Source organism: Globicephala melas, chromosome X, assembly GCF_963455315.2.
Source record: "Globicephala melas chromosome X, mGloMel1.2, whole genome shotgun sequence".
NCBI lineage: Eukaryota > Metazoa > Chordata > Mammalia > Artiodactyla > Delphinidae > Globicephala > Globicephala melas.
In genome coordinates, this window is record NC_083335.1 from 119,665,119 (window position 1) to 119,692,603 (window position 27,485).

At 48.0% G+C, this 27,485-nt stretch overlaps 1 protein-coding gene across 4 annotated transcripts in view; it reads right to left on the bottom strand.

The window, feature by feature from the left end:
• PRKX (protein kinase cAMP-dependent X-linked catalytic subunit) overlaps positions 1–27,485 on the bottom strand; it is an 85,027-nt gene that overhangs the window by 20,219 nt on the left and 37,323 nt on the right. For all 4 annotated transcript variants that reach the window (XM_030837302.3, XM_030837298.3, XM_060292843.2 and 1 more), the window contains exons 3-4: positions 15,060–15,323; positions 6,417–6,536 (exon numbers count right to left, since the gene is read on the bottom strand). In XM_030837302.3, the coding sequence (XP_030693162.1) occupies positions 6,417–6,536; positions 15,060–15,323 (384 nt within the window). The remainder of the gene's footprint in view (positions 1–6,416; positions 6,537–15,059; positions 15,324–27,485) is intronic.

Genomic DNA, 27,485 nt, shown 5'->3' on the forward strand with positions numbered 1-27,485 from the left:
TTTCCAGTTTGCGATTTTAGGCACAAAGATCTACACTAGGGGTTGGCCAATGATGGCCCACAGCCTCTTTTTGTCAATAAAGTTGTACTGGTACACGCATGCCATACACGTATGTATCCTCTGCAGCAGTGTTACCACAATTAAAGACTACAGTCTAGTTAGAGAAACTAACAGACCTATCCTTTCTAACATCTGGAAATAGAAAAACAACACAACGTGACATAAGCTAAAGAAGAAATATACTTCCAACTGTGCGGACCACGAAAAACCCAAGAAACTCTAGAAGTAAACCACTAAATGCATACCAGATAGCCACACGTCCCTGGGCACGAGGTATACTTCTGATACTTCCTCAGAGTGTTCAAGGCAAAGACCTACTCGAAAGCAAAACCTCTATTTAGTTTCTTTAGAAGCAGGTCTTCTAATTCAGTAGAATAAGCAGTGGAAATATGAAGGGGAGTTTTCAAATGATGGTCTGATTGATGGCAAATCTCAATGATCACCAATAATTCTCGTGCTGATTCCAAATCAACTCCTCATGTTTTTTTTTAAAGAGAAACAGTGTATCACGGGTGGAATGGTGGCCTCCAGAGTTACACCCGTGTCCTCACCCTGACTACCTAAATGGGACCTTATACGGAAACAGAGTTTTTGCAGATGTGATAAGTGAAGGGTCTGAGATGAGGTCCTCAGGGAGAAAATGTGTCATACATACCTACCCACGTGCGTGGAGAATGTGGCACGCAGTACTCTGGGGGAGCTGGCATTACACGACACTATCATGGGAAAGGCATGTTAGCAGTAGTTTAGCGAGCGCAAAAAACAATAATAAGGGAGAGCACTAACACATCTTGCCTGAAGGAAAAAGCACGGAGAGGGCGTATCGGAGAACTCGGCGTGTGCAAAGCGGCCAGAGAAAGTGCCCTCAAGGCTCTGCCTTTAATCCAACAGAATCCTTCCAATTCTTAATAAACGGGTGCTTGTTATACAGAAGTGGGCGTTATGTGCACCTTGCGTTGTCCATGGTGAGACGTAGTCAGAAGGACAAGCTGCCCATTCCCGTGAAGGCAGGCTCGAGACTTTCGTCTGAAAAATTCATGCCAATTTTGCCATTTTCTCCATCATCTATCTGGATTCTTTGTATAGATACCGTCGACCTACCTAAATCTCCCAGTAAAAAAAATGGATTGTCCAGAAACAGGCGCCATTGTTGTGACCTTGCGTTTCTCATCAGACCCCAGAGACCCGTTACAAAATGATGCTCCTGGGACGGCCCCAGTGGTCCAGTGCTTAAGAATCCATGCTTTGGACTTCCCTGGTGGCGCAGTGGTTAAGAATCCACCTGCCAATGCAGGGGACACGGGTTCGAGCCCTGGTCCGGGAAGATCCCTCATGCCGCGGAGCCACGAAGCCCGTGCGCCACAACTACTGAGCCTGCGCTCTAGAGCCCGCGAGTCACAAGTACTGAGCCCGCAAACCTACAGGCCGTGCTCCCAACAAGAGAAGCCACCGCAATGAGAAGCCCGCGCACGGCAACCAAGAGTAGCCCTCGCTCGCCGCAACTAGAGAAAGCCCGCGCACAGCAACGAAGACCCAACGCAGCCACAAATAAACAAACAAATACGCAAATTTATCTAAAAAAAAAAAAAGACTCTGTGCTTTCACTGCAGGGGGCACGGGGGGTTTGATCCCCCGTCTGGGAAGTTCCGCATGCCACAGGATGTGGCCAGAAAACAAAAACAAAATGATGGTCCCAAACTATGAGCCCATTGTAACAGGGAAAGGACCTTGGAAGGCAGGTACATTGGAAATGGCTTCAAGGAAAAGAAGAGTTTCTGGAGAGAGAAGTGAGAGATGGCCTGCTATAGTATCGCCCTCTTTGGACTTCTCCCTCCAAGGTCCTCGGCCTCATACGTTCCTATAAAACAAATATCTGAGATCCTCAGAAAAAGGGGCAAGAACAAAGTACTGGGCCAGGAAACACCCGGGCAGACTGGAACGTGAGAGAGAGTCCCGGGGCACCCTGTCTTTGGCATGGCAGCTGTGATTCTCAAAGTGGGGTCCCAGGGAACCCTCGGGTTCCTCGAGGCCTTTTCAGGAGATCTGTGACACCCTTTTTCTGACTATAAATCTGAATGTGGCTGCATTTTCGTCACATACCTCAACCAAAACAACGAATCACACCAGACAGAGTGTGAGACAAGGGAAGGACGCAGTGGCCCGCAATGAAGCTGGACATAAAATAGTGAACATGTGTACAACGTCACTGTTTTCTCTAACTATTTTTAATACTAGGAAATAGTTATTGTTTTCATTAAAAATTTGATTTATGTTCATCATTAGTCTATCACCTTATGCTTTTACGTATAAACTTATATACTTATATATACAATCTCAGTTTAACTTCCAAATGTGGTAAACGTTGACAGATAGAACCTGCATCCGTGAGAGCTCTTTGGGGTCGATACTAACGTTTAGGGGCGTTTTCATAACTTTTAGGAAGGGAGTCACTTTTAGGACAGATGGTTACTGAAAACTTTTAGGGTCCTGCAGCTGAAATGTTTTGAGAACCACTGCACCGCAGCTAATGTTCTACATGGAGGCAACTCCAAATGCAGACTAGTTCCATCTTCCTGAAAAACAGGCATGCGACTGAAACTCTCCACATGGGTGGACATGAAAGGAACAGATGATGGAAGACATCAGGGCTGAGTTGGGCGCTCCTGGAAAAGCCCATGAATGGTCCACCTGTTTTCAATCCAACCGAAACATTTCTTACTCGATGAAAATAAAATCCCAGTTAGGACATGCTCTCATACCTAATCACGGGGCTGGTTGTACCCAGCAAATGTACTTCTTGTACTTCATGAAACATTTCACCCACCAATGAAAGCAATAAGCAAACAGATAAGGCAGAGTCTAGCCTGATCTTGCTAAAGGTGCCAAAACAGAAGATGGAAATCCAACAGGCACGCGGGAGACGGGAACTTGGAAGAAAAGGCCACCTCCGCCATCTGTATGAGAACTCCCTCCCACTGGCCACCAAAGGCGTCTGGGTTCAAGGGGGTGAGAAGAGCAGCTTGCACCATCCAGTGATCTCGTGGGCAACGAACACACGGAACCAGATGGTTTCAGATCCACTGAGCGCTCCAGAGAGAACAGAAAGGGGTGCTAGGGCGGAGCGTGGCTGGAAGCAGCGGAGGAGGGCTCTGAGGGCAGGTTACAGGTGAGCCTGAATCGTGAGGACTGGAAGCGAAGGGACCGGCCGGGGGGATGCCCTCAGGCGGCTGGCAGAGAGAGGGACAGCAGTGCCGCATCGGGGGCTGGAGGCGCAGCAGGAAGGCCCGCGATCCCAGGAGAGGGGCCAGGCCTCCGTCTAAGGTGGGCAGATCTTCTACAGACCGACTCAGAGCCTCCTATAACGAGGAGCTCCGGGTCTGTCCCCTCGAGGGCTGCTAGGGAGAAGGACGTGGCCTGGCGGGTGTCGGTGAGGGACCCCTCCGGTGGCTGCCAGGGGAACGTGCCACAGGCAGGGGCAGCTGGAGGAGACGTGAGGACACTCGGGACGGGTCCAGGCGAGAGCAGAGGCTGGCCAGACTTCAGGGGCAGCCCCGGGGCAGCCAGGCGTGCGGTGTGGGCAAGGACGGGTGTCTCTGGAAATACCACCCAGACAAGCCTGACTCTAACTGAAATGTGGAAAACAAAAATATGCCGACTGTGAACTAACAGTTCCCTTTTATGAAACGCAAAGTTCAGCTTACGGGGTTCTGGGTTAGGAGAGGGTTTGAATTATTAACCTCCAATTATTCTAATAATAGGACCTAGTAATAGATTCTAATTACACTATTTTCTACTGAATTCCTAATATTCTCTGAGAATACTAGAACTACCGTATGGCTAACCTTCTACTGGAACAGAATATTTTCTATTTTCTAATATTCTAATATACTACATCCCAATAGTAATGAGAATATTATTTTAATATATTATATCCTAATAGTATCTTAGTTACTATTAAAATAGCATATTAAATTATTAGAATTCTAATAATTATGTTTATATAATAACCCTCATAATAATTCTAGTATATCCTAATATTATATTCTAATTCTACCCTATCCTACTCTATTTTAATAATTTTCTATTGTGGTCTATCCACACTGTGTTCTAACAGTGTATTATATTCCAACCTTGCCTCTCCTAATGATATTCCGCATTACTGTGTTCTGTACTATTAGAGTCCAAGCGAACAATAAAGACAAAACAGAGGACACGTGGAGCCCATTCTGCTCAACAGGACTGGGCGCCGGGATTCAATTCTCCTCGGACAAGGCTGCCCTCTCGTGGTCAGCAATGCACAGGAGGGAAGGTGTGTTGCTGGCTTGAGCGTCGAGGCTGGTCAAGTACAGGCGCAGAAAGACGTGCAGTTTCTATGCCTTCTTGGTGGACCGACCGCACATGCCATTTATTGCAGCGCTGCTTGGAGGACGTCCTGGGCTAGGGTGCATATGAAGAAACTTGGGTCTATGTGATGCGCTAGAGGTGTCTGACTAAAGAGCAATGGAAAACCGAAAAGATTGGAGAGATTGATAGATGTTGATCTATGATCGATAGATGTTGATCTATGATCGACAGATATTGATCTATGATCGATAGATGTTGATCTATGATCGACAGATATTGATCTATGATCGACAGATATTGATCTATGATCGATAGATGTTGATCTATGATCGACAGATATTGATCTATGATCGATAGATGTTGATCTATGATCGACAGATATTGATCTATGATCGACAGATATTGATCTATGATTGACAGATGTTGATCTATGATCGACAGATATTGATCTATGATCGATAGATGTTGATCTATGATCGACAGATATTGATCTATGATTGATAGATGTTGATCTATGATTGACAGATATTGATCTATGATTGACAGATATTGATCTATGATTGATAGATGTTGATCTATGATCGACAGATATTGATCTATGATTGATAGATGTTGATCTATGATCGACAGATATTGATCTATGATTGACAGATGTTGATCTATGATTGACAGAAAGGCAGATAGCTAAAAATTAATAGATATACAGTTAGAGATAGATATAAATAGACGATAGGTAGATAAAAATAAATAGAGAGTTAGAGATCGATACAGGTAGATGATAGAATAGGTAGATGACAGATGATAGATACATAGAATAGATGACATACAGATGATAGATAGCAGATATACAGTTAGAGATAAATAGGTACAGATAGTAAGACAGACAAATAGGTAGACAGATGATGGATAAAAATGACAAACTAGATGATAGGTAAATATGATGATAAACAGGTGACAAGAGTGGGCAGATAGGTATATTATGTAAATAGATACCAGAGCTGACAACAGATACAACAGAGAAGATATACAAAGACGACAGATAGATCCAGATGACAGATACACAGACGGTAACTAGATATAAACGACAGACAGATCATAGGCAGACGATGAAGAGATGGACGACTGATAGATGAATACGGACAGGTTTGCAGAGATTGCCCCTGGCTGCTCACACACTCAATGCAGGAGAAGGCCTCTTTCCATCTTTCTTTCCACCTGAAAGCTGTGGACCAGCCCTGCAGGGAATCACACAGGCATGGAACAGGCTCCGGGTTTTATTAAAACCAGAGCAAACTCAGTGTCTGCAAAACTTACCAGCAAAAAGCACAGCCGCCAATGAAGGCAGGACACAGGGAAGGGGCGGGAGTGTGGACGGAAGGCTGCACGTCAGACAGAAGAGCCTCGCGTTCACAGGACGGGGAAGAATCCCCAGGTCCACAGTTTCTACGAGGGGGATGCCTGCTTTCTGTGTCCATCCTGCACGTCTCACGCAGAAGCCACACACTTCACTATTTAATCATGCCGACCCCTTGAGAAACAGTCCGGCTCTCGGCTATCTGGACGAGGGGCAGCGTGACTCCTAACCTCCCCCGAGGCACGTTTGGGATTCCAGGGAAGAACACCCTCTTTCCCTTCCGGCACACTCTCCGTTCATAACGTCCTCAGTTGCGTGATCCGACACGTACGTTACCCAGCTCCGGGAATCACTCCAGAGCGTCCGTGCGGGAGATGAACAGCATTTTCTTGGGAGACAGGGACACTTACAGACAGGACAGAAGACCTCGACAGCCGTGCCCTGCTGGTCCTTCAAGCCTCCGCTTTTGCTCTTTGGAAATCAAGCCGGACGGTCCGTTCATATCACCGTCACCAGCAGCGGGAAACTGCCGTGCGACCCGACCCCGAGAAGCTGCCCCCGACCCCCGGTGCCCCATCCTGGGGGCGGGCTGGGCACCCCAGGGCCAGCGAGGGGGGCAGGGACTCGCCGCAGACTTCTCCACGGAAACCCGACTCACCCCGAGAGCATCTCGAATATGAGGATGCCGAGCGCCCACCAGTCCACGGCTCTCCCGTGGCCCTTGCTCTGGATGACTTCGGGGGCCAGGTACTCGGGGGTCCCGCAAAGGGTCCACGTCCTGTGGGCAGAGAAGGGGGTCCACAAAACTCAGCTGTGCTAGGCCAGTGCATGCGTCTCAGAAGCACTGAAGGTTAGTCACTGAATTGATCAACAAGATGCCTTAAACCCTCGCCCGGTAGATAAAGACAGTAACCTCGGCTTCCCTGACGTTTGTCCTTTATAGCAAACACTCTGTAACCAAGAAAGAATCTGAGTAACGGCCCTGTTATCACGGCTGTGTCTTCTTCTTGGTGCTTACCTTTGCTGCTCAGAAGCAAAACCCCCCGTCCCTGTTTTCCCATAAAATGATGGAAAAAAGGATTCAAGGATTGACTCAAGGGAACGACCCTCAGAAACCCAGACGTCTGCTTTATGAATAAATGAGCTGGTTCTGTGCCCCCAGAGGAAACACCAAGCGACAGCTAAGTGCCTTTTCCACCTGCTCTGCAAAAGGCCTGAAGTGTTTTTGTGGGTTCGCGGTCATTTTAGTATCCGTGGTGGCTTTTGGAAATCCTCAGGTTAAGGGGCTCTGGGATGTTTGGGGTTTAAATGGGGCGGACAGCTTGGGAAAGGATTTTCTCCCCAGGAGTTGAGACTTGCAAAATATTTAGCTTTTAGCGCCACCTAGAGGACAGCTGGCTGAAAGCAAGAGATTCCAACCAGCCAAGCCGGACCCAGCGCAGAAAGCGGAGATAGATTTCTGATCGCGTGGGTGGTTGTTTTTTATTTGGGTCGTCCCTTCCCTGTGCTCCCACAACAGATGGGAGAAGCAGTCTTCTTCTCCTTTTAAGAGAATTCTATTTATACTTTAAAAAGCCCCAATGTTTAATTAAAACTTATAATTTGTAACATTTCTGCTGAAATATCTAAATTTTTATGCCCTATGGAAAATAAAGAATGATTTTCCTAATTTTCTCTTTATTTGTATATCTCAGTATGGAGGATTTTGCTAACAAAAATTCACCCGTGAAAAGATAAAAACAATACAAACTTCCAGCTGAAAGATTAGGTCCTGGGGTTGTAACATATGTCGTGGTGACTATATAGTTAATAATACTGTATTGTACATTTGGAAGTTGCTAAGAGAATAGATGTTAAAAGTTCTCATCAAGAGTAAAAAATTGTAGGGCTTCCCTGGTGGCGCAGTGGTTGAGAGTCTGCCTGCTGATGCAGGGGACGTGGGTTCGTGCCCCGGTCCGGGAAGATCCCACATGCCACGGAGCGGCTGGGCCCGTGAGCCATGGCTGCTGAGCCTGCGCGTCCGGAGCCTGTGCTCTGCAACGGGAGAGGCCACAGCAGTGAGAGGCCCGCGTACCGCAAAAAAAACCCCAAAAAAACAAAACAAAACCCTGTGTCCAAAGCATAGGAAAATAACACGCTATGGTCATGTTCACGTTTTATATGACAGATCAGCGATAGTGATTAATATCCAAAAGGGAAACCACGGACTTCCCTGGCGGCCCAGTGGTTCTTTGCCTTCCTATGCAGGGGGTGCAGGTTCCATCCCCGGTCGGGGAGCTAAGATCCCACAGGCCTGGTGGCCAAAAAAACCAAAACATAAACCGGAAGCAATATTGTAACAAATTCAATGAAGACTTCAAAAAGGGTCCACATCAAAAAAATCTTAAAAAAAAAAAAAAAGGGCAACCAAAGGAGATGCCAGGGAAAACGCTGCTGTGACACATGAGCTATGAGCCAAAGTCTGAACGGTGACTTTCTCTTCCCCAAAGTGCAACTGACACAGCTAGGCTGTTAAACCACTAAGAAGATCTGGAAACCGCCTGGTTCCAGCCCACGTTCTTACGTTGGGTAAACGTCCAAGGCAATCAATGTCATCTGCCTGTTTTGTTTTTGGGGTGTGTCTGTCATCATGATATACGCTAGACCCCCAGAACGTATTTATCATACAACTGGAAGTTTGTACCTTCACCCACTTCCCCTTCCGCTCATCCCCTGCCCCTGGCAACCACCATTCTACCCTCTGGTTCTATGAGTTCAGCTGTTTTTTTAAAAAATTAAAGTACAGTTGATTCACAATGTTGTGTTTGTTTCAGGTGTACAGCAAAGTGATCCAATTAAACACATATTTTTTTCAGATTCTTTTCCATTATGGTTTATCATAGGATATTGGATATAGTTCCCTGTGCTCTACAGTAGGTCCTTGTTGGTTATCTATTTTATATACAGTAGTGTGTATCTGTTAATCCCAAACTCCTAATTTATCCCTCCCCCACCCTTTCCCCTTTGGTAATCATAAGTTTGTTTTCTAAGTCTGTGAGTCCGTTTCTGTTTTGTAAATAAGATCATTTGTATTATTTATTTAGATTCCACATATAAGTGATATCATATGACATCTGTCTTTCTCTGTCTGACTTACTTTGCTTAGTATGATAATCTCTAGGTCCATTCATGTTGCTGCAAATGGCATTATTTCATTCTTTTTCATGGCTGAGTAGTATTCCATTGTATACATGTACCACATCTTCTTTATCCATTCATCTGTCAATGTACACTTAGGCTGCTTCCATGTCTTGGCTACTGTAAATAGTGGTGCTAGTAACACAGGGGCACATGTATCTTCTCAAATTAGAGTTTTCGTCTTTTCTGGATATATGCCCAGGAGTGGGATCTCCAATTCAGCTTTTTTAGATTCCACACGTTAAGTGAGATGCCACAGTATGCGTCCTTCTGTGGCTGACTTATCTCACTTTAACGCCCCCAAGGTCCAACCATGTTGTCCCAAATGGCAAGATTTCCTTCTTTTTAATGGCTGAATAATATTCCATTTTATACACATCTCCTAGCTTCTTTATCTACAAGCCAAGAAACACGTGAGGCTACCAAAAGCTAGGAGAGGGGCACAGAACAGATGGTTTTCTAGAGCCTTTGCAAGGAACATTGCCCTGGCAACACCTTGATTTCCTACGCTGGCCCCCAGAACTGTGAGGCTGTAACATTGTTGGGTTAAGCCCCTTCGTTTGTGGTACTTTGTTATGGCGGTCTCAGAAGCCAAACACCCACCCCATGTGGGCCATATCACATCAGCCCTCACCCAGTTCACCTCTGCTTCTAAAGCACCTGGGGTTTTCACACTCCACACTGGGTATTATAACTTGTGCTACGTGACGGGCTACAAGCTAAATGATGGCCAGGGAAACAAAACATTTGGAAACACAGCTTTGGAGGTCCAGAAAATTGTCATAATGATGTCCACGTTTATCTCTTTAAAGAGGCTGACCACCCAGTTGCCCCCTCAGGCTTGGAGAGATGACATCATGTCACGTAGACAAGGAGCTACAGCTCAGAAAGGGGATGCGATGGGGTTTCCATGAGGAAGAACTTCAGGTTCTCCTCGTGACTTTGCCCTGGGCTCGGCGAGAGAAAAGAGTCGAAAGTGCAGAGGCGACCACTTCACCCCATGCAGATGGCTACGATCAAAAAAACAGAGAACAAGTGGTGACGGGATGTGGAGAGAAGGGAGCCCCCCTGCACTGTAGGTGGGAATGTAAAATGGTGCGGCCACTGTGGCGGGGCCTCAAAAAACTAAAAATAGAATCACTGTTACGATCCAGCAATCCCACTCCTGGGCATATACCCACGGGACATGAAAGCAGGGTCTTGAAGAGATATCTGCACACGTGTGTTCATTACAGCACTGTTCACAACAGCCAAAAGGGAGAAGCAACCCCAGTGTCCCTCATGGGTGAATAAACAAAAAGGAATATATCCAGACTATGGAGTATTATTCGGCCTTGAAAAGGAAGGGGACTCTGACACCTGCTACAACGTGGAAGAACCCTGAAGACATTATGCTCAGTGAAAAGGAAAACTACCTAATGATTCCACTTACATGAGGCCCCTAGAGGAGTCATATTCATAGAGACAGAAAGTAGATGGTGGGTCCAGGGGCTGAGGGTGAGGCAGTAGGGGAGCTGGCACGTTTTAACGGGGACAGAGTTTCAGTTCTGCAAGAAGAAAAGAGTTCTGGAGACGGATGGTGGGGATGGCTGTACCACGTACTGAATGTAATTCATACGCTGAATTTTACGCTTAAAATTGGTTAAGGTGGTATCTTGGATGCTATCTATATTTTGCCACAATTAAAATTTTATAAAGTGCAGAGACAGAAGAGGCTAAGAAAGGAGGGTGTCCCCGTGGGCGGGAGATCCAGGAACAGGTGTCTGATACCCAGAGTCAAGGTAAGGTAGCCTCGGCAGAAGCTGGACCAAGGGCGGGTTTGGAAAGGATCCGGGACCAGTAAGTCCAGACAGAGCTGTGTGGGACCCACGTCCAGCTGGCACGCTTCTGCCAAGGAGCATGTCTCTGGGGCAGCCACTTAAAAACTCTGGGCTGCAGCCCAGGTCCAGACCACGTGTGCCCGGGTTGCCTAGTGTTGTCGTTGTGTCTGGCACCTGTCTGTAGACAGGGAGAAAGGAACGGCATCTTAGGAGGGAGAAAATACCCTTTGCAAAGAACTCCTCCAACAAGAGATGCAATGATGAAGCACTGATAGAAGAAACCCCTATCTTGCAGGTTTCACGTAAAGAAAGTAACAGTGTCTGCTCACTGATACGTCTGTCCACTCTCTCTGTTTCTCTGCCCATCATCGAGCTCACGCTGACCCTGCTGTGTAAGCAGTGCATCTGGTCCGAGCCCTCCCCAGGTCCACTGGAGTGTTGGGGGTCTTGGGCGGGAGTGTTCAGCTCTCTCCAGGAACCCACCCAAAGGTGCTCTTGGGTCCCTGCTTCCCTTCTCCATGACACCTCTCCATTCCCAATCTCTGATTCTTTTTTCACACGACAGACTCTTTCCCATTTCCCTAGGACCCCCTGTGATACAAAGTACCATTCCACTTTCAAATTCTATGGAAGGAATGGAAGGTCACGTTACGTTGGTGCAGATAGAAATTGTATGGTCTGGTAACCAGCCAGGAATTTGGGTGCAGAAGGTGGCCGTAAGTTCAAGGAAGGAAAGGAGATGGGAGACGTGGGTTCTTCCCACACGGAGTCGAGCGGGAAGGGGCTCGCACTACCTGCTGGGCTTTTTCAAGTGGCAACCCGTCAGGGTGCACAGAACCACCTGGCGGTCCAGCTGGGAGTTTCTTGTCCCCAAGACTTAAGCTTAGGAGATCTTTCTTCCCGCCACACCCAGCTGAGTCAACTCAAAGTCAACCCTCGTCGCTCTGGCTCATGAAATTCATTAATTCTGCTCAGAGATCCAGGTACTGGCCCGTGAATGCTGTATTCCCAGGTGGGGCACATCCACGGTGGCCTGAATCTAGCTGGAAGCCTGGCGCTTAGCTGATGTCCTCACCAGGTGCAGGTGGGTGCAGATAATTGTATCTGTGTTAGGTGTGGTGTCTCCGCTTACATGTGGAAAGGTGAGTCTCTCCCTGGCTTCATCCTGGGGTACGGGGCACAGATGGAAGGCTGTATGACTTTCCAGTTTCTCAGTAAACTCAGGTAGCCTGACCCCCTCATTCAAGGAAAAGCTTTCTCCAAAAAGCCCCCAGGCTTCTTGGATGTAGAGAGGCATAAACTGCTAGAAAGAGCTTCAGACTGCAGTAAACGTCCTTAAAGCCCTAGATTTCAAACAGTACTGCAGTTCCCTAAAAAGTTAAAGAGAACTTCCGTAAGTCCCAGAAACTTCAGTCCTTGGTTAAGGCCCCCAAAGAACTGAAAGCAGGGACTCTAACAAACATGTGTACACCCAGGTGCATAGCAGATGATTACTGTGCAAGGTGGAAGCAGTCTTCTCCTTTCAAGAGAATTCTCTTTATACTTAAAAAAGCTTCCTGCAAAAAGCCCCCATGCTTCTCGGACGTAGAGAGTCACAAATTGCTAGAAAGAGCTCCAGACTGCAGTAAATGTGTTACGACAAGACAGACAGTGGGGGATGTTACTGGGAGAGTGTGCTGGTCCAGGCTGTGAATTATCGATGCCCCTGGTCTTATCGTTTCTGCTCACTGGCTCTTGAAGAGAGGGCCAAGTGACACCCGCCGTTCTCAGTTTTCTCACTGTTATCAGGTCCACCACAACTGGGGGTGGGAGACCGTTATCCAAGTATGCTCTGTGAAACAGACGTCCAATTGCTCATGTGTTCCGATTCCCCCACTGCCTTCCATGGCATCCCCACTGAGTTGAATTGTGTTCCCCCCCAAAAGTCCTAGACTCCGGTACCTGTGAATGTATTTGGAAATAGGGTCTTGCAGATGTAATCAGGTTAAGACTGGGACTAATCCAATGACTCGTGTCCTTAAAAGAAGAGGAAGAGAGAGAGATCTCTCTACTGTATTAGAAGGAGGCCATCTACAAGCCAGGAAGAGGCCTCACCGGGAACCAACTCAGCCAGCATCCTGACCATGGACTTCCAGAACTGGGAGAAATACATTTCTCATAAGGTCACCAATCCTATGGGATTAGGAGCCCACTGTCATGACCTCATTTGACCTTAATTACTTCTTAACAACATGATCTCCAAATACAGCCACACAGTGGGGGTTGGAGCTTCAAGACATGAATTTTGGAGGAATACAAGTTCAGTCCAGAGCAATGAAGGTGATGGTGATGGTGGTGATGGAGGTGATAATTATGGAGATGATGGTGGTGATGATGATGATGGAGATGGTGGTGATGATGATGATGATGATAATGGTGATAATGAGGGTGATGATGACGGTGGTGATGGTGATGAAGGTGACATCTATGGAGATGATGATGGTGATGACAGTGGTGGCGATGGTGGTGGTGACGATGGCGTGAGGGTGGGCATGATAAAGTCAGAAGCACCTACTGTCTACTCAATGCTTACTACATGAGAGGAACCGTTCTTAGGAAATACTTTGCATCGAGCAGACCCATCCATTGTTACCAATCACCCTGCAGGGTAGGAACACTTCTCATTACACAGACGAGCAAAACCAAGGCACACGGGGTGACGACAACATACAACGTACTCAATCTCTCCAGCTGGAGAGCGGCAGACACAGGGGTCCAGCAGAGGCAAGTGGTCCCCATATCCACTCTTCATTCCTAACTGCCCCTCTGAGGTGCTTCCGTGAACAGAGGCTCTTGGTAAGGGAAACAAATTTAACCTGGAAGCCATAAGGTACTACCACTTGGCAATTGTGGGGATACACGCAAACTACCTTACCTCTCAGGGCCTCAGATTTCTCAGCTGTAAAATGATGACGGTTGGCCAAACTTATCACCGAGTGAATTTGTGAAACACTTTATTGGTTGTTTGTTTGAATCAGGGCTTCCAAATAAAATGATTAAAAAAACCCCAAAAAACTAGCAGGTGGACTATATACCACACGTTACCAATAGGGGGCAGCACCAATGCCATAAACCAATTTTTAAAACTATATAAAGTCCTCACACTCTTCTACGTAAAACCATCCCATTTTATTCTCAGCCATGAAATAGATGAAATTCTATAGGGGAAAATCAGATTGCATTTAACAGCAGCCTAGAACGAAACTGGGTCATTTGTAGAGACATGGATGGACCTAGAGACTCATACAGAGTGAAGAAAGTCAGGAAAACAAACATCGTATATTAATGCATATATGTGGAACCTAGAAAAATGGTACAGATGAACTTACCTGCAAAGCAGAAATAGAGACACAGACGTAGAGAACAAATGTATGGATACCAAGGGGGAAGGAGGGGTGGTGGGATGAATTGGGAGATTGGGATGGACATATATACACTATTGATACTATGTATAAAATAGATAACTGGGCTTCCCTCGTGGCACAGTGGTTGAGAGTCCACCTGCCGACGCAGGGGACACGGGTTTGTGCCCCAGTCCGGGAGGATCCCATGTGCCGCGGAGCGGCTGGGCCCGTGAGCCATGGTCGCTGAGCCTGCGCGTCCAGAGCCTGTGCTCCGCAATGGGAGAGGCCACAGCAGTGAGAGGCCTGTGTACCACAAAAAATAAAAATAAAAAAAGAAAGACAAGCTGTAATATGAGTTGGTGACGGTGTGGAGAAAAGGGAAAGCACGTCCACTGTTGGTGGGAATGTAAACTGGTGCAGCCACTATGGAGAACAGGATGGAGGGTCCTCAAAAAACTAAAAATAGAGCTACCATGTGATCCAGCAATCCCACTCCTGGGTATATATCTGGAGAAAACTCTAATTCGAAAAGATACATGCACTCCAATGTTTATAGCAGCACTATTTACAATAGCCAAGACATGGAAGCAACCTAAGTGTCCATCGACAGAGGAATGGATAAAGATGTGGTGTGTATATATATATACATATATACATATATACATATATACACACATATATACACAATGGAATATTACACAGCCATCAAAATGAATGAAATCATACCATCTGCAGCACCGTGCATGGACCTGGAGATTGTCATACTGAGTGAAGTGAGTCAGACAGAGAGAGACAAATACCATACGATGTCACTTCTGTGTGGAATCTAAAGAAAAAGGACGTCACAGCGCAGAGGACGCAGAGCACGCTGCCAGAGGCAGGGGGCGGGAAGATGGGAAAACGGGGGAAACGCTCACGTACTTGTCCACCAGTTTCTTGGCGAACCCGAAGTCAGTGAGCTTGATGTGACCGTCTCTATCCAGCAGGATGTTCTCCGGCTTGAGGTCCCTGTAGACGATCTCCTTGGAGTGCAGGTACTCAATGGCACAGACGATCTCCGCAGCGTAGAAGAGCCCGGTGGAGCTGGAGAAGCGGCCCTGGTTGCGCAGGTAGCTGAAGAGCTCACCACCCGGCACGAACTCCATCAGCATGTACAGGAAGCGGTCATCGTGCCCCGTCCAGAACCTGCGGGACCAGAGCGGGAGTGAGGGCTGCGCCTCGGAGGGACAGGAAGGGACAGGGACGGACGGATGCTGGGATGGCACTTAGACGGAGGTCGTGTTCCATGAACAGGTCATGTTAAGATATATCTCTCGGTAAGACATGATCATACGAAGTGAAGTAAGTCAGACAGAGAAAGACAAATACCATATGATATCACTTCTATGTGGAATCTAAAATGAGACACAAATGAACTTATCTACAAAACAGAAACAGACTCACAGACACAGAGAACAGACTGGTGGTTGCCAAGGGGGAGGGGGTGGGGGAGGGATGGACTGGGAGCTTGGGGTTAGCAGACGCCAACTATTATATAGAGAATGGATAAACAACAAGGTCCTACTGTAGAGCACAGGGAACTGTATTCACTCTCCTGCGATAAACCATATGGAAAAGAATATGATAAAGAATGCATATATACGTATAAGAGAATAACTTTGCTGTGCAGCAGAAATTAACACGACATTGTAAATCAACTATACTTCATTTAAATCTTTAAATCTCTAGGTCCATGTTAGGATACTCATATACATGGACAGATGCAAGACGTGTGTGGACAGATGTTAAGATTTGGTAGAGGGCTTCCCTGGTGGCGCAGTGGTTGGGAGTCCACCTGCCAATGCAGGGGACACGGGTTCGTGCCCCGGTCTGGGAAGATCCCACGTGCCGTGGAGCGGCTGGGCCCGTGAGCCATGGCCACTGAGCCTGTGCGCCCGGAGCCTGTGCTCCGCAACGGGAGAGGCCACAACAGTGAGAGGCCCGCGTACTGCAAAAAAAACAAAACAAAACAAAAAAAACGATTTGGTAGAGATCGATGTTAAGATATGTCTATAGGTATTAGAACAGAAAAACCAACACATAAGCAGATGATTATTTTGTAAGAAAAGATACATCCCTAGGTAGATGTTAAGATACTCATACAGATGGACCGATGCCCATATTTGTGTGTGCGGCGATGCTAAGATTTGGTAGAGAGCGATGTTATTGGTACAGATACATGTTAAGACATGGCATAGACAGATGCCACGTTATGTGTATAAATACACGTTAAGATCGATCTCTAGGTGGATGTTAAGATACTCGTATAGGTGAACAGATGTCGAGTTATGTGTGTGGACACATGTTAAGGTTTGGCAGAGATCCATGTTATGGGTACAGGTACCCATTCGATGTGCTAAGATGTGGCACAGATGATGTTAACGTTACGTGTACAGACACACGTTTGGACACGTATAGGTAGACGTTAAGATTCAGGTGCACGCAGATGTTAGGGTACAGGGAGACACAATGCTAAGTAAGGGATGGCTATCCTGTCGACGTGCAAAGGTCTCAGAATGGCCAAGAGTAAATACCAAGTTCTGACGATAAACTGGTGAACAGCTTGTTATGGGCTGAATTGTGTCCCCAACCCCCAAATTCATATGTTAAGTCCTCACCCCAGGACCTCAGGAGGTGATTCGATTAGGAAATACGGCCTTTAAAGAGGGGATGAAGGTAAATGAGGTCAGTAGGGTGGGCCCTGATCCCATAGGACAGGTGTCCCTGTAAGAAGAGGAGATCAGGACACAGACACACACAGAGGGACGACCCTGGGAGGACACAGGGAGGAGACGGCCGTCTCCACAGTCTCAAAGGGCACCCACAAGGCCGACATCCTGACCTCAGACTTGCAACCTCCCCAAACATGCGCTAATAACTCTGCTGCTACAGCCGTGCCATCTGGGGCGCTTGTCTCACAGCCCGAGCAGACTCACACGGGGTGGGCACACCTCAGGGATCACACCTGGTTCAGTGGCCCCAGGGTCGTCATCAAGACTGCAAATTTCCAGTCCATTCATGATGGCCTCCCAGACACCTGCTGGGAAAGGTGGCCATTAACAAAACCCCAAAGCAAGAGACTTCTAAGCAACGACAGGTAGGAGATGTCCCCAGAGTCAGAAGAGACGCATCCCCTTTAGAAAGGCGCTGACTGGCTCTGTTCACGGGAGAAAAGGCAGCAGCGAGAAACTGAGGAGAAAAGAAGAATATAGATGCGAGAAGAGACAGAGTCCTGAATGAATTTTAGAGGTCACGGCAAAGAGGAAAAGCAACGACTACATCCTGGGGAGATAAGCACTGATGGAGAGGAAAGTTTGCCTGTAAAGGAGATGTAGCTACGTATGGCTGATTCACTCTGTGATACAGCAGAAACTCATACACCATTGTAAAGCAACTGTACTCCAATAAAGATGTTAAAAAAAAAAAAAAAGATGTAGAAAAAAAGAGAAACGCTCTTTGGAAGTAAGGGCTCTGTTTCTGAGCGGATTAGGACACAGACGTGTGACTCACGCACAAGCATATAAAGGTCCCCCCGCAGGATCGGGACACACAGACGACGATGTGAAGCAACGCGAGGCTACCGTGCCAGCGGTGCCTGATCCCCGAACCCCCGGGCCGGGCATCTTCTCTGCTCAGGACACTGTGCTCCCCTCCAAGGCTGGTCCCAAAGAGCTGCGTCCCTCTGGGCTTCCATGAAAACAAAGGATGCTCGGAGGAGCCGGCGTCCTTGGGTGAGGATGCGCAGGGCACCATGCACCAGATGGTCCTGGCTGCTGGGAGGGGCTGTTCCAATAAAATAAAGAAAAATACAGGCACGCCTCGTTTCAGTGTGTTTTGCACACACCGCATTTGTAACAAATGGAAGGTCTGTCACAACCCTGTTTTGCAAGCAACTCTACGGGCACCATGTTTGCCACAGCATTCGCTCACTTTGTGTGTCTGGGTCCCCTTTTGGTAATTCTCACGATAGGGTCCCCTTTTGGTAATTCTCGCGATACTTCAAACCTTTTCGTTATCGTGGCGATCTGTGATTTGGGGTGTTTCTATTGCAAAAAAGCAAGTCACGGAAGGCTCCGAGGTTGGTGAGCAATTTTAACCAATAAAGTGTTTTTCACTGTGGCACCCACACTGCTTTTCTTTAGACATAATGGTACTGCACACTTAACAGACTACAGTCCAGCGTAAACGTAACTTTTAGATGCGCTGGGAAACCAAAAGCTTCGTGTGACTCGCTTTACGGCGATATTTACTTTACTGTGGTGCTGTGGAACGGAACCCACCGTTATCTCTGAGATCTGCCTGTAATCAACCGTATCGATATATACACAAAGCACTGGAGGAGATAGTTTGCAATGACCCAAAAACTAGCTGGAAGGAAAATCACGAAGCAATAACCGAGTGTGGCAGTGGTCAGGAAGGTGTAAGTTTATGCAATAAACAAAAAGATGGGGGACCTCCCGGGCGGTCCAGTGGTCAGGACTTGGTGCTTTCACTGCCGAGGGCACGGATTCAATTCCTGGTTGGGGAACTAAGATCCCCGTAAGCCTTGCGGTGCGTGCGGTCAAATTTGAAAAAAAAAACAAAAAAAAAAGATGGGCTGCAGAGAGGAAAAACGCCCCCCGTTGTGGATGTGAAAAACTTTTCTATGCCCAAGGGAAGCCTTTTAAAAAGAAAAAAGGACAACATACTCTTCTGATGTTCAAATGAATGGCTTTTTTGTTAAGCACTATGGTTTTTATGTCTTTGCACAATATGGGCCACGCGTTACGAAAGGGTTTCTCTACATGCGCGTTTCCACGTGCAGACTCTTTGCACGACGGGTGCGGTTGGGGGATGACGGCTACCCTCCGATAGGGTTGCCATACATGCCATTCTTTCTCGGTGTTCCCCGTGGATTTCTGTCTCTCAGAGTGAGAGACGGCCCGGGGTCCTGTCTGTAAGAAGCACAGTGGCAGCCCCGTCTAGGCGTTGCTTTTCCCCCAGTTCCTGATAGCCGTGCATCTCTGGCCTGTTCCCCTTCTCACATCTGACAGCTCAAAGGCTCGAGATTTGCAGTGTTGAAACTTGAGGGAACACAGGACGCAGGAAGAGTGCTTTGGGGTTGTGGGTTGTGGCTATTGCTACTGGAGTGGAACACAACTTTGCTCCCCCCCGCAAAGTATCTCTTGGCATGCGGATTATTTCGACCTGAAAACAATCAAAGCCTCAAAAGAGAAACTTTGACCTTCTCGCTAATAGCCTAAAAGAATTTAGACGGAGGAGCGGTTCCTGGGACCCCTATCCTCACCAGAGATATCTGCCCGTGATACGGGCCACCCGTGGTGGGGAAACAGCAGGGCCTGGAGATCAGGGTCCACGCCGTGTCCCATTGTCTCTGCAGGCTCAGCAAACACTTGTCTACCAACTTTTTCTTTTCCGTCTCCATGTCGACGGCCTTCCTCCCCTTTGAAGTGCCAAGCCACTACCCCAACAGGCTCTTTTGTCTTTAGCTGAAGATGATAGCATTTAAGATGAGGGTTTGGACCATGTTTGTGAGTGACTCCGTTTTCCTGGGTCTCTCCCGTGTGTCCAGGGGATTCAACTTTCGTGTGACTTTCTCCTGTTCATCTGTCTCACGTCCATTTCATTCTCAGACCAGCCAGAAGAGCCTGGAAGGATAAGGAAAATGTCTTCCTCCCCGACATGGCTTTCTGGAGAAATCGTCTGAGCAGACGCCCATCCTCCTTCCATCATTTAAAATCGAGATGAGTCGTTATCTTTGGGCCGCCCGCCCTCCTTCTCCGGTCCACATACCTACGTGTATGGCAAGGACGTTCCGTGCCGTGACGCTTGCATAGAAGCGCACGGTACCCCAAACGCATGACAGCCTCGCTGTGTTTTGCGGGCGAGCTTAGAACCCAGCAAGGGCTTTGCGGTTCTGACGGGGAGATGTGTTCTAGGGCAGGGGTCCCCAACCCCCAGGCCACGGTACTGGTCCGCGTCCAGTTAGGAACCGGGTCGCACAGCAGGCGATGAGCCGCCGTTCCGCCCCGCCCCCCCCACCGCTCTCATTACCACCTGAAGCCCACCATAGACACACACCTTCCGTGGAAAAACTGTCTTCCACAAAACCGGCCCCCGGGGCCAAAAAGCTTCGGGACCGCTGTTGTAGGATCCTGACACCTGACTGGTGAACTTGTACACCGAACCTCTACGTAAACTGGTGACTTGCTGAATTTCTCTGGGGCAGGGCGGATGGCCAATCTAGCTAGCAACTCATCTGGGAAGGCCTGGTATTCTGGGATTTCGGGGCCGAACTGAGCCCTTAAGAAGACGTGAAACAGTCAATAATATCTAAGCAAGGGCACGACCATTTTCTACAGCTGTGAATTGGGTTGAAAAGGTAGGAGAAATATATATAAGCCTATCTCTCTGCTGCTCCAATGCACGCACGCACGCACACACACACACACACACGCACCTGGAGGGCATCAGTGAGCTGCTAGGCAACTCACTCTTTGCGTAACTTCTGTAACTGCTCCCACAGACCCACTACCAGGCTAAGAAGCTGCCCTGACGTATTCCCAGCTCCGGCAAACAATGGATCACAAGGTTCCAAGGCAAACTCATCTCAAGTCTCAGGAGCATCAGATAATGAACAACGTGGGGAGGTGAGGACAGAACCCAGATGGGGTTAGGAGCGAGGAATGAGACGACTTTCAGGGTTGAGCAAGTAGGTGGAGTGCGTCAGTCCCCAAAAATAGCGTGGCTGGACACCAGGTGATTCGGGAAGGAGGCCGGGGTCACAGTCTCTCTTTCCGTCCCCTGGGCTCCAGGGGAACTGCAGTTTCATCCACGGGTAGGTCGACCAACACAGGAAGCAACTGAGGGTGAAGTGTCTGTTATCCGGCTCCCAATTCCTCACACGTCAAGCCCTTCTCGGATACCAGCTGGGTGTCCTAGAATTCAACTCAGTTCTGGTACTATGCACCCAGAGGTACCATCAGACCCCATGGGGTAAGGGCTCAGTCCCACAAGACCCCAACGGCAAGTCCAGGGGGCCACCTGTGCTTCTGACCGACCGGTTGCAGGTGGAAGGTTGCCACGACCTCTCCTTGGGTTTCATCTGCTAGAACGGCTCACAGAAGTCAGGAACGTTTACGCGCTAGATCGCCTGTTTATTATAAGAGGAGCTAACTCAGGAACAGCCAGATGGGACCAATGCAGAGGGTGAGATTTGGGGAGGGGGCAGGCTGCACTCTCCCCAAATCTCTACATGTTCACCGACACGGAAGCTCTCTGAACCCTACCTTCTTGGGGTTTTATAGAGGCTTCATTACGTAGGTCTGATGAACTCACTGGCCACTGGGAAGTGAACTCAACCTCCAGCCCCCCTCCGCTTCCCAAGGTCAGGGTGGGACTGACAGTTCCAACCCTCTAAGGGTTGGTTCCCCTATAACCAGCCCCCAGCCACAGGTGACCCGGGGGCCTTCCAAGACACCTTTATGGCTCTCGACACTTAGGAAATTGCAAGGGTTTTAGGAACTCTGTGCCAGGAACTGAGAAGAAGACCAAATAAATATTTCCTAGGGTAAATCACCGTATCACAATCTCAAATGTCACAAACAAGGGATCGAGTGGGGAGAACTATACCGACCGACCAAGCTGGATGAAGATGTTCGTTCCACAAATATCTAATGAAATCAAACAAACCTTCAACCAACCGCCATACCTACGAAAGCCACCGTATATTAAGCGGATAAGTCATTTTTGCCTTTGTAGATCACACGCAGAAGTGATCCGTCATCAGCTTGCTTAAGAAGCAATACTTTTCAAATAAAGGCCCCCATAACGAATAGAACTTACGGCTATAAAACAAACAAAAGTCCTGAGGGCCCTGACGCCACTTTCCTCCTCCAAATCACGAAAATCAGATACATTATCGAAAGGAAGAAAACAAATTCCTCCGATACATCTTTGCTTCAAAGCTCCACCAGTTAAGAGGTTTCTTGTATGGAAAGAAGTTGTAAAAAGTTGGGTATTATTAACGATCGGAAGTAAACGAATATTCAAACAGTTCCTGACATCACGATTCCAAGAACAGTTACAGTCATCGCTTGGTGCTTGTGGCTGACAGGAGGCAGTCCACGTGACCACAGAGGAATTCAACTCTTGAGTGTAGAGAATCAGAAGCGGGATGAACTGCAGGAGCTAATCTGTTCATCCCGTCATTCTCATCAACTGCAGGACCGAGTCTATAAAAAAAAATAGAAGTTCGAGGGCCAAAAGCAAGGTTTATCACGTCGCTACGAGAAAAGCACGCATGTAGTGGATCTAAAAGGCGTGGGACCCACGGTTAGCATCACCAAGCAGCATCTCCAGTAACTCATGATCGCCCGTCTTTATTGACCTCACCACCCACTGGTTTTCTCTGTTTAGTGGATACATCTGGACAAGGACCCACTTCGGGGACTTCCCTGGTGGTCCAGTGGTTGAGACTTCGCCTTCCAGTGCAGGGGGTGCGGGTTCGAGCCCTGGTCGGGGAAACTAAGATCCCACATGCCTCACAGCCGAAACACCAAAACACATAAAGCAGAAGCAATATTGTCACAAACTCAATAACGACTTAAAAAATGGTCCACATCAAAAAAAAAAAAAAAAGAAATCTTAAAAAAAACCAAACAAAGGACCCACTTCAAACCTGGCAATGTCCTATCTTGGACACACTGGAAAGGGCATCTCCCGTTTGGCCTGTCATGAGCCTTGTGGGAAGCAGGGGAACCAGCTCTAAACACCGAACACAGAAGGGGGGGTGTGTCCCAGCAAGATGGGAAGGGTTGCCCAGGTGTATCTGTGGTCGAAGGAGGCTGGGGACAGACATACAGGGAAGTTGGAAACTGAGGCACCAGTCAAACCCTAGAGCTGTGGATGCACCGTAGGGAGTCTGCATTTTGTTGACGGCAGGAAGGAAAGTCATTGACGGGACTGGAAAACAAAGGATGACAGTTGGGTTTTCATGTCAGAAAGAAGCCCCCGTCTCCAATCAAGAGTGGATAAGCCCTGGGGAGGTGACTGAGAAGAAAGAGAGGGGACCCAGATGAACAAAGGTGGACGGACTTTGGAGATGTGACTTACAAGAGGAAAGGGCAGGTCTGGAAAAGATGAAAACTCTAACTTGAAAAGATCCATGCACCCCTGTGTGCACAGCAGCAGTAGTCACTACAGCCAAGACATGGAAGCAACAGAAGTGTCCATCGGCAGAGGACTGGATAAAGAAGACGTGGTACGTGTACATACAGTGGAATACCACTGAGCCATGAAAAAGAATGAAACAATGCCGCCTGCAGCGGCATGGATGGACCTGGAGATGATCATGCTACGTGAGGTCAGTCAGACAGAGAAAGACAAACGTTATACAGTATCACTCATATGTGAAATCTAAAAAGTAACAGAAATGCATCTACATACAAAACAGAAACAGACTCACAGACCTAGAGATTATCATACTGAGTGAAGTACGCCAGAAAGAGAAAGACAAATGCCATATGATGTCACTTAGATGTGGAATCTAAAATATGATACAAACGAACTTACTTACACAACAGAAATAGACTCACTGACACAGAAAATAAACTTATGGTCACCAAAGGGGAAGCGGGGGGAGGGGTTAAAAACTAGGGGTTTGGGGTTAACATATACACACCACTACATATAAAATAACCCACAAGGACCTACTGTACAGCACAGGGAACTGTACTCAATAGCTTATAATAATCTATAATGGAAAAGAATAGGAAAAAAGTTTTATATAAATATATAAAACGGAATCACTTTGCTGTACACATGAAACGAGCACAATATTGTAATTCAACTATAGTTCAAAGAATTAAAAAAAAGGAAGAGGAAAGGGCAGAAGCCCTGGTGAGAGTGAACACAGCAGCAAAGAAAAGGAAATCAAAAACAGTGCCCGGGGGGTGGGGGGGTGGGGGGGTACCCAGGAGCTGGAAGGGCCATTTGGGGGGAGTCCAAAGGAGGAACTGATTGGAGGTGTGGGGCAAAGAGGAAGGTCAAGAATTCCTTTCCAACATGAGGACCCTGAACTGCCTGCAGAGACATCCGGGCAGAAGGGACCAGGCGCCAGGTGGGTGGATGAGTCTAGCTTGGAAGGAGCAGGTGTGAGTGAGAAGCTGAGCTTAGGAGTCTAGAGGGTCTAGTGCGCAGCAAGTGACTACGGTGCACGGTTTTGGGAGCACGTGCACACGTTCACACACGTCCGTCCCCTATACCACGTCCGCTCCCTGGTCCTCACACCTCTACCTTGCACGGCCCATGGCCCAGCTTCTCTCCAAGGAAAAGCTAAGAGACCTCCCTCCCTTTCTGTACGCCCTCACCCCTGCCCGGCCTCCTGGAAAGCATCCACCCAAAATGCCCAGGAGGGATCTCTACGAAGCAGAGTTAAAAACAGTGAGAGGCAAAAAAATAATATGCTGTAAGAATGCCACACTCTGCATGTGTGTGTGCGCGCACGCACAGAGCTCTTTAAGCACGGGGAGAAGGACAGAAGGCATCATACCAAACTGTCCACGTGGTGACCTGGTGATGATGGAGGGACAAAGGAAGAAGGAAAAGGGAATGAGGCAAGCCGAGGAAAAAAAATAAAAAAGAAAGAAAAGCAGAGAAGAGAAGAGAAAATGCTTAAGCACTCTCCACGGGCAGGAAAGAGAAAGAGATGTTGAAAATGCACTCAAGGAGTTGAGGCTGGGACTGAGACGCCTGTACACCTGTGTTCACAGCAGCATTACAACAGCCAAGAGGTGGAGGCAAACCAAGTGTCCGTGGATGCATGATGGATATAAACAAATGTGTTCCAGTCACACAATGGAATATTACTCAGCCATGAAAAAGGAAGGACCTTGTGATACAGGCTACAATGTGGACAGGCCTTGAGAACATGATGCTTGGTGAGAGAAGCCAGCCCCCAAAGGACACACAGTGTGGGATTCCACTCAGAGGAGGTCCCTAGGGTTGTCACACTCATCAGAAAGTAGATGGTGCGGCTGGGGGAGGGGGAGGGGGACGCAGTGTTTCATGGGCACCATGAGTTCCAACTTTGCAAGATGAAAAGGTTCTGGAGATGATGGTTGGGATGGCTGCACGATGTGGATGGACTTAATGTCACTGAATTATACACTTAAAAATGGTCAAGATGGCAGACGAATGGATAAAGAAGATGTGGCACGTGTATACAATGCAATATTGCTCGGCCATAAAAAGAAACGAAGTTAAGTTAGTTGTAGTGAGGTGGATGGACCTAGAGTCTGTCATACAGAGTGAAGTAAGTCAGAAAGAGTAAAACAAATACCATATGCTAACACATATATATGGAATCAAAAAAAAAAAAAAAGGTTCTGAAGAACCTAGGGGCAGGACAGGAATAAAGACACAGATGTAGAGAATGGACTTGAGGACACGGGGAGGGGGAAGGGTAAGCTGGGACGAAGTGACAGTGGCATGGACATATATACAGTACCAAATGTAAAATAGGTAGCTAGTGGGAAGCAGCCGCATAGCACAGGGAGATCAGCTCGGTGCTTTGTGACCACCTAGAGGGGTGGGATAGGGAGGGTGGGAGGGAGGGAGATGCAAGAGGGAAGAGATATGGGAACATATGTATATGTATAACTGATTCACTTTGTTGTAAAGCAGAAACTAACACACCACTCTAAAGCAATTATACTCCAATAAAGATGTTTAAAAAAAAGTCAAGATGGTAAATTTTATGTGAGGTACATTTTACCACGATTAAAAAATTAAAATTGAAAAAATGCATTGGAGAGAACATATTAATCAATTATTCCATAAACAGCAAAAAAAAAAAAAGTGGCCGTCATTGACAATGAGTAGGAACACACTGGCAGAGACGTCAGCTCTGAGCTCAAAGAAGCACTTTCCACCTCTGATTATTGTCTTTTATTTGCAAAGTCTGCAGTGAGCACCTCCCTTGTGGCATTTTAATTAACTTAAAAGGCAGCCTCATCTAGCTGGAGACACCTAACTTTAAAGTTGGTCACAATTTCTCCAGATGCTGCCGTAAAGCTGGACTCTGCCGTTCAAAAGGAGAAAACAGAAAGCCACTCACGTCACCCTTTCTTGAGCCCCATCGCCCGGCGCAATCTGAGGTTCTGGAACATCCCTTCCAGTTTCCGAACCGGCTCCACGGTAACCAGTGCCCCCCGCCCGCCCCGCCGAGGGGACCTGAACTTGTTTCCCCGTCCCCAGCCCAGGCTCCCCTTGTTGTGGATCCCAGGGGTCCCAACGCTCGGTGGCTACATCTGATGCCTTCCCAAGGACGACCGTTCGCTCTCTCTCTCTTCCCAGATGGCTCCCTGGAAACTGCCCCACCTGGAACCCTGTCTCTCCCGTCCAACTTCCCAGGCGTGTGCCAGGCCAGTACGCCGCTGTGGAAGGCGGGGACGGGGTGACCTCGTGCTCTGTCCTCGCACCCAAGTCCCCAGCTGAACGCACAGGGAAGCGCACCCTCCGAGGTGCCCGGGCGCACAGTGTGTCCATCTGACCTCCCCAGAAGCGCCCTGGGGGCCCGTTCCCATCTCCTACCCCCGCTCCTGAGTTACACACCAGCATCGATGCTGGAGCTCCCCCCAACGTCCAGCCTTGCGTCCAAGGCGGACTCAGATCCCTCCCCATGTCCCAGCCTCCTGGCTGACCCGTGGCCCCTGCACCAAGCATTCCCCCCACCTGTCAGCCACCAAATGCCTTCTCCTTCTGCGAGATTCTGCCGCAGCATCCTCAGCGGCTTAGGATCTCCGGCCCCGAAGGGCTGACGATTCCGTCCTTACCAACCACGCTGGCATCTACCAGAGCCTCATCGGGAACGTCACAGTTTCCCTCCATCAGGAGAATTCAAACCTCCCTTTTACAAGCATCCACCTTGCCAGACACCCCAAAATTCAAAATGGACATTTCGTTACGTTCGGACAAAGCACAGAACAAGGAATTGGGAAGTGGCCGTGTTCCTTCTGTCACAGCCGTCCCTTGCAGGCGATGGTGAAAGAGGAAGGAGAGCTATTTCTGGACTTTTGCTTCTGAAACTCAAGTGCAGAGGGGTCAAGGGAAGTCTGAACAGGGTGTTCTTTCCTCCTTAACTACCAGAAAAGCCAAGGAACAGGTTTACTAACTACCCGTCCACGTGCCATGGAGATGCACACGAGACTCAAGTCTGTGGGCAGGAAGAAAGACCTTTCCTTTAGGCTATGGGCTCGTCCTCTCCAGACTAAGACCCAAGTTCCTCTATGTGGAGATCCAAGCTGT